This window comes from Orbicella franksi, chromosome 14, assembly GCF_964199315.1.
Source record: "Orbicella franksi chromosome 14, jaOrbFran1.1, whole genome shotgun sequence".
Lineage (NCBI taxonomy): Eukaryota > Metazoa > Cnidaria > Anthozoa > Scleractinia > Merulinidae > Orbicella > Orbicella franksi.
Window position 1 is genome coordinate 3,926,721 of NC_138158.1, and position 7,104 is coordinate 3,933,824.

At 37.9% G+C, this 7,104-nt stretch overlaps 1 protein-coding gene across 1 annotated transcript in view; it reads right to left on the reverse strand.

The window, feature by feature from the left end:
- Positions 1-7,026, reverse strand: part of LOC145467817 (uncharacterized) — a 9,293-nt gene extending 2,267 nt beyond the window's left edge. Inside the window, exons 1-16 of the mRNA XM_081451429.1 lie at positions 6,880-7,026; positions 6,642-6,777; positions 5,963-6,458; positions 5,100-5,188; positions 4,950-5,016; positions 4,741-4,840; positions 4,369-4,493; positions 4,203-4,261; positions 3,718-3,787; positions 3,459-3,543; positions 2,590-2,665; positions 2,344-2,409; positions 1,990-2,109; positions 1,650-1,774; positions 535-688; positions 338-411 (exon numbers count right to left, since the gene is read on the reverse strand). Coding sequence (XP_081307555.1) covers positions 338-411; positions 535-688; positions 1,650-1,774; positions 1,990-2,109; positions 2,344-2,409; positions 2,590-2,665; positions 3,459-3,543; positions 3,718-3,787; positions 4,203-4,261; positions 4,369-4,493; positions 4,741-4,840; positions 4,950-5,016; positions 5,100-5,188; positions 5,963-6,458; positions 6,642-6,777; positions 6,880-7,020 — 1,983 coding nt within the window. The 5' untranslated portion in view covers positions 7,021-7,026. The remainder of the gene's footprint in view (positions 1-337; positions 412-534; positions 689-1,649; positions 1,775-1,989; positions 2,110-2,343; positions 2,410-2,589; positions 2,666-3,458; positions 3,544-3,717; positions 3,788-4,202; positions 4,262-4,368; positions 4,494-4,740; positions 4,841-4,949; positions 5,017-5,099; positions 5,189-5,962; positions 6,459-6,641; positions 6,778-6,879) is intronic.
- Between the last annotated feature and the right edge of the window lie 78 nt (positions 7,027-7,104).

Below are 7,104 nucleotides of genomic sequence, written 5' to 3' on the forward strand. Positions count from 1 at the left end.
GCTGCAACAAGTGAAAACGAAATACCGCTCAAGTATAACACAAGCGCAAGGATATTTACCACACGTGGTTAAGTTCGGCCAATGAAAACACTGGATCCAGATTACCTCGCGCCTAAACAGTTTGGAAAGTTCGGATGATTTTGCTTGTGCTTGTGTTTGCGTCGAATTTCGTTTTCACTTGGGACTTCCCTATTGCTTGCTCTTGTGCTTGCGTTTATGCTTGCGTTTGTGCTTGCGTCGCAAGTGAAAACCAGGCTTTAGTCTTCTAGGCGGAGGGAAAATTCATTTTCAGTTTCAATAAACTTCATTTAGAAATACACGACAAAAAGTACTTCACCGCTGAAAATGCCGCCGCTTGACTGGCTTGCATGGAAAAATATAAACCTTTGCCATACGGACCACGAGTGAAGTCTGAAAAGAAATTTGAAATTTTTTTTGAGTTGAAAAAAATGCTAGTAGATTGCAATACAAACTAAAGCAATTGAGGTGTGCATTGCCACAAATAGCTTATAATCTACATATTAGTGTTGTCACCTTCTTTGCTAAATCCTCGTTTCATAATTTTTTCGATTTGTTCATCATTGCCGCCTCCACAGAAGTACAGCTGAGTACAGATTACAGGGTCGCCAAGTCGCTGAGTTCTGGAATCAAAACCAGTTTCCATAAAAGCTATGTGGCAGGACTCGACCTATGAAAAGTCGTTAACAAAAAATCAGTTCGTATTAACTTTGTCATACTACCTTGCTACGATGAAAGCTTCTCCTATGAAATGACAGAAGAGATCAAATTCGTCACTAAGACTTATCAAAAGACAAAAAGACCAAATATAAAGTATCCCTAAAACCCCTAATAGGGCCTCTGGTCTAGGCGTGCCTCATACTCAGTATTACCCAAAAGAAACACCAACTAAACGCGCTAACTGGAACAAAAAGAGGCATTATTAAACCCGTAAGTGAGCACTCCTGTAAGTTCGAGGAGAGTTTCCGTCAAAACAATTTATAGAGAGTTCTCCCGTCGCTTAGTAACAGGTTGTGTTATTTAAGGAAATATACTTAACTCTGTACTCCAGAGACTGACCGACCATCCGCGTTCGCCTGAATAACAGGATTATTTGAGGGTTGAAGGCAGAAAAGGGGAAAAGAACGGGTGCGTTTCTCTCTCACTTATCCACCAAAAACACTTGCTAAGCAAGCAAGAGACGATGATCATAGTCTCTTAAACGCAAGCTAATGTAGATGGTTTTATGTATGCTTTGAGCGGTTTTCAATTGAGTTTTGTCAAACCAAAACCAAAGTAATCACAGACAATCCAGTGAACCTATCAAATCTTGAAGTAATTACATGTAGCTGACACAAAGCGCGGGAAAACGTGTGCGAGCGAGTCACGATTTGTTTTTGTTTTACTTCTGATTGGATGAAAAAGTGGTGATACAAATGGTTGACAGGCCAAACACGACTCCTATTGGTCAAGATAGAGGTAGCCAATGGCGTAACGTAGTCGATGTAAAACCCGTTACTTTTCGGCACTCAAATGAAAACTGCTCTATGACACATAGCAAAGCCAAACTGGACACGAGCAATTACAGGCGGCTGCATTCCCGTGCTTTAAAGCTTGTTGGGTGCATTTTACATTTCGTAAGGTTGTTTTACCTTCCTCACACTGTTGACTGTGATATCAGTGTAGTGTTTGGTGGCCATTAAGCTGCGTTTGATCTGATGTACAAGGTGTTTCTCACTGCGACTTGTGATAAACGAGGAAACTAACTCTTCATCCTCTAAGAAAACAAAAAAGCGGTTATAATTAGCAATATAATTTAGCTCGCTTTCGTCTCAGCTTTAAATATGTTGTTTTAAATAACTCCATAAAACGCGCAGTTGTTTAGTAACTCTCAAATGAGACTTGTTACAGCAACTATGGAAAAATGGAGTGACAGTATGTTTTGGACTTCTCACGAGGCGTTATTAGGATTTTTTAGAAATGCCAAATGACCTTGAGGCACGTCACGAAAGTCTCCATGGGAAATCGCATCCAGGTCCAAGTCCATCTCGATGTCAGTGACGTGTTTTTTGCTAAGCATTTGAGCAAGTGCTTCATATAAGTCATCATCACCTGTAACATGAAAAAAGGAAGAGTCAGTCAGAAACTTTTTCAAGGAAACGGAAAATGTAACAAATTCTGAAAAAATAAAACGAGAGCAAAGATGGAATGACAAGACTTGAATGTTAACACAATATAAGTTTGTGTGCTGGTAGTAAAGGATATAACATTGTTTGACACAACCTATATAATAACAGTGAATATTTTATGGCTATTCAATATTTTCTAAAACACTATGCCGCTTACCATCAGAGTCTTCATCTGTTAAGATACCATCTTTTACCCTCACCTTGTAAGCAAGTAGTTCTTTTTCTGGACAGAAAATACAAAGTTTTGGTTTAAACAATATGGCTAACTCTTGACATTAATTTTACAAACCTGTGTGGTCTACAATGCACATTTTCCAGTTGTAAGAAGATGAATCATCAACAGAGATGTATTTTCATAGTTGTATGCTTATGATAGCCTTGGGACTTGTAAATTACAAATTACCCAATTTATATTTCTCCTTTTCAATTCGTTCTTTAGCGCTTGTCAGGGTCTTAATGGCTTCTTCTTGTGTGTCCACCTAGAAATAAAAAAAAACAGCCGATTTAGATGTAAATTTTATACAACTTTGTGAACATTTTTTCTCAAAAATAATTTGAAGTGCAATGTGAAACTTCAGGAATCAATTAATGTACAAAACACATTTACACCTTTGTCACAGTGCCACAGCAAATTTTCCTCTGAACTGTTCCAAAACTCTATGTTGAGTTATTAAACATTTGACCAAGAATTTGTTGTTTTCTGAACAATGATTACTTTTGTTTGTGTCATAGCAACCTTTTGGAATCTTATAATATCTATGGCATATTTATTATTACAAAAATCAAGTTTATTTGTTTACATGTGCATCTTTAGAGGGTTTAAAAGGGTTAATTTTTTACTTTATATAGAGAGATGTCCCAGCCTCAAGAGTCCTCTTGGGTCCAATGAGGATGAGTGATGGAGAGATGTCCATCTTTGCACTTATGAATCTGAGCCTTTCTTGAGAGTGTGAAAAAAAAATGGAGGGGACAAAATAAAAACCAGGGCTGTCAAACATTTTCTCAGGAATAGCCTGTGAACAGGCTCTCTAGTTGAGGATGGGGCAAAGAGGAGGCAGGAAGAAAGAGGATAGAAGAGAGGGGAGGGGAGAGCTCCACTGTCCCATCCCCACCCCAACCCCCTCAGCCACTTCACTCTCAGCAAGTTCTTTTTCAGCCCTTGCAGCTTGAGCCTGTTCACAGGCTATCTCAGGTATAAGGGAGCATGAGCCTCTTCCCTAGGTGTGCCAGTGCAATGGATCTTGCAATATTAATTCAAACACCTTAACGTACCACAGCTTTCAGAGTCTTTATTTCATGCTGCATTCTCACCATACAAGTAGCCTGAGCTTGGTATGCCTCAAGGCTTTTCTCTCTCCTAAGAAAAAAAGCATCTTGCTTGTTAGTTATAGCAGAATCTATAATCACCAAGACATAAAACTTACAGTAGTCAAAGAGATGCTTGAAAAGAACATGTTGATTTAGCTAATTTTGAGAAGTGTTACATAACTTAAGGGAAGGTTAAATTTAATTTTGATTTTGATTTTATTACCATTTTCTTAAATCATCATCCATAGCTTTCAGATCCTCATCACTCCTGAATGCACCAGAAAAATCAGAGCCTGAAAATTAAATTACATTTTAAACATGAGCTTCAACACTGGAACAACAAAATCTTTATCTGGTTGATTGTATTTTCGTCTTCATTAATCTCTTTGTGCAACTGTTAAGTACAAGATGTAGTAAGAGTTTAAGAAGAATTGAACCTTTGCAAGGTGAACCAACCTCACTTTCATCTATAGTAGCCATATTCTCCAACAGAAAATATAGCCAAGGACTAAAAGTTTTTGGACATTTTCAGCCAAGACCTTGTTTTCACAACTGATTAGTCTGAATAGATCAGCTCCCTTTGGAAGAATGATCACAGACAGGAGAACTCTCAAAGTTCTTCCTGAGGGGACAGAGTGGATCTCCAACTAATAAAGGTGTAGTGAGACAACATAATATAAATATATTTTTCTCTTAACTAGAACTCACCAGTGAATGGAGGGAGGTAACACATCAAAGTACTATTGATCCAGTGATCTGTCAGTTCACTAAAAATCAACATGACCATTTATTCATAAGTATCAACTGTCCTTTTGCATGAAGAGTCAAAGAATAATTAGAGTAGAGAAGTATTTGATCATTTTTTCATTCTTACCTAAATCTGCTGCAGAGAACAACATCATCAGTGAAGCCATTTCTCTTGAAGAAATCCACAGCATCATTATCAGCATATGCGGCTATTGTATCATAGGAACCAATGATAGTTGGATCTTTTAGAGTCTGCAACATTTGAATAACATAATGCCATGTTATTACAAGTCATAGGTAAAGATTAAGTCTTCATACAAGCCAAGTAGCCCATCAAGCCAGAGGTTATTCCGGTTTCTGTAGCATGGAATACCACAACACAATGTCCCTGGCCAGGGCTTGAACCTGGACCACTCGATCCAGAGGCGAGCGTACTAACTATGAGGCATCCATGTGATGATGAAAAAAATGAACAATGACCATTTCTATGATAACTTACTTCAAGAAGGAACTTCCCAACTCCAGATTTCCGACACCTTCTCCTGACTCCTAATAAGTTAAGCTGTATAACCTTCTCTGATGGCCTGTGACGTGTTATACTGAAATAAAAAGTACAGAAAATGGGTATGAATTCTCTGTAGTAGCTAAATTATATAAATAGTTTAAAGTTGAACTACATGTAGATGTCCACGAATATCATGACCTCACCTGTATGAGCGTTCAAATGTCGCAGCCCCAATGATCAGAGATTCAATTCCCAGGGAAGATTCTGAAACTAAATCAAACAAGTTTTTGTAACTCTCCCATCAATTTCAGAGAGCCTTTAGAAATGAAACACTATTAGTAGTCTGTTGTTACCATTATCACTCTGTCTCTGCGTTCTCCTTTTTTTAACTGCTTCAACAAAATCTTCAGCTCCTTTTGAGAAATCCTCTTCTTCATCTTCACTAATCAAACAATCAAATAACAGTGTCAGAAATGAAGACATGATTGATCATCACAGTTATACACACAACATAAACAGTTGTGAGAATACAGCCTGAAAAAAATTCAGACCTGAACGGGATTCACAACTGCTTAAGTTGTGTGTATAACTGTGATGATCAATCATGTCTTAATATCTTTTTCCGCAGTTCAAATATATGATATTTTGTATATTCACTTGCGTGGTGTCAGAAATGTTTTGTCCTCTTACTTTTGATCACAGATAAAAATATTTGACTTTTCTTTCCACAACGCCTGCAGTCAAATACAGTGCCCTTTTGGCAAAGAATTGCTTTTCCTGGGCAGTATCAATATCTCACAGTACAGATAAGACCACTTCACAAGGGCCTTGCCTTTTAAGCTATATTATATTTGGTGCACCTCTCTTAGTCATCTCAGAGAAGAGTGAGATTTTACAGTATATCATGCTTACATCCAATTTAACACAAATACAATGTCTATTTCCTGAATAGCATTAAGGTTTCTCTGTTGACAAATTAGCACAACTAATTAATTTTACTCTCTCGAATATACCAACCCCCATAAGTGGATGATGAGTTACTATGTAAAGCCTGCATATGAGCCAAGTGGCCCATCAGGCCGGAGCTTATCCCTGTTTCTGCAGTATGACGCAAGCCCAGCCCATCATACAAACCCTTTGGTAAGTGAATATTTAAAATGTTAAGTTAAGGTGCCTTCTGTAGTCTATATGGGAGTTTCCACTCTGGACTTTATACCTTTCACCAGATGCTTCGCTATCGTCTGTGTCACTGAAAACTCCATCAAATTTTCCTGGTTCATCATCCTTCTCTTTCTCTTTGACTTCACCCTCCACCTGATCTGTTTTACTGTCTTTTTCCTTTAGTGTACAATGATCAGTCAGAGCCACTCCACTATCACAATTACAACTCTTGATCTCAAAGGAGCACTTATCACAAACACTATTTAACTTCTCTGAGTTTTCATCTTCTTGTGAGCTTTCATCACCAGAGTCTGAACTTTCACTTTTTGCATCTCGTGTATCACTCCATGACACCTGCTTGTTTAGCTTTCTTGTTCGTTTATGATCACTTGAAGTTTCTTCTTCGTTGATTGGTAAAGTTGCCGATTGAGGTTCTGTTGATTGTTCATCCTTGAGTGGCTCATTCTGGATAACTGAGATAAAACTGTCGTCTTTCTCATCCAGGTATTCGTCGTTTTCTGGGCTGAGACCTTTCATCTCACCTAAGACATCTAAAGTTTTGAATGATTTAAGAGAATCGAAAAAAAATATTGTTACTTAGAATAACTCTTGAAGTACATTACATCTTGAATTCTCATAAACACTGAAAGAAATGTACGGCAATCAGGAAGGAGAATCAAGATTTTTGATCAGTACTGTGAAATGCACTGGTAGTTGCGGACACATACCCATACCTTGGAAATCTCTTAGTAAGACTAAAGTTTTCGCCCATTTTCCGCACACAGTTGGATACAAGACTTCAGGTGTGATCTCTGGAAGGCAGTTATCGTACAGTGCTACTACAGCATGAAGTAATTCTTGATTTGACACCTGCAACAGGCAAAAATTGACATGTAAACAATAGTCAAGGTCCTTAGTAACGAAAACTCTGATTGTTTTCAAAAGAAATAACGCTGAAGAAAATCCATTTACCCCTTCGACAGCAGTAATACTTGATTCTAGTAACCTTTTAAATTCTATTAAATACGGCTTAACACGGATTTTCCGTTTCGATTTTGCAGAATAGAAACTAAACCTTGAAGGCATCTTCCATGAAATCGAATTGACCGCCATCTTGATTTTAACAAGTGGTCCGCTGTAACTAAATACCGTAGTCGATGTTTTTATTTTGAATTACCGCTGTGCATGATGACTCAC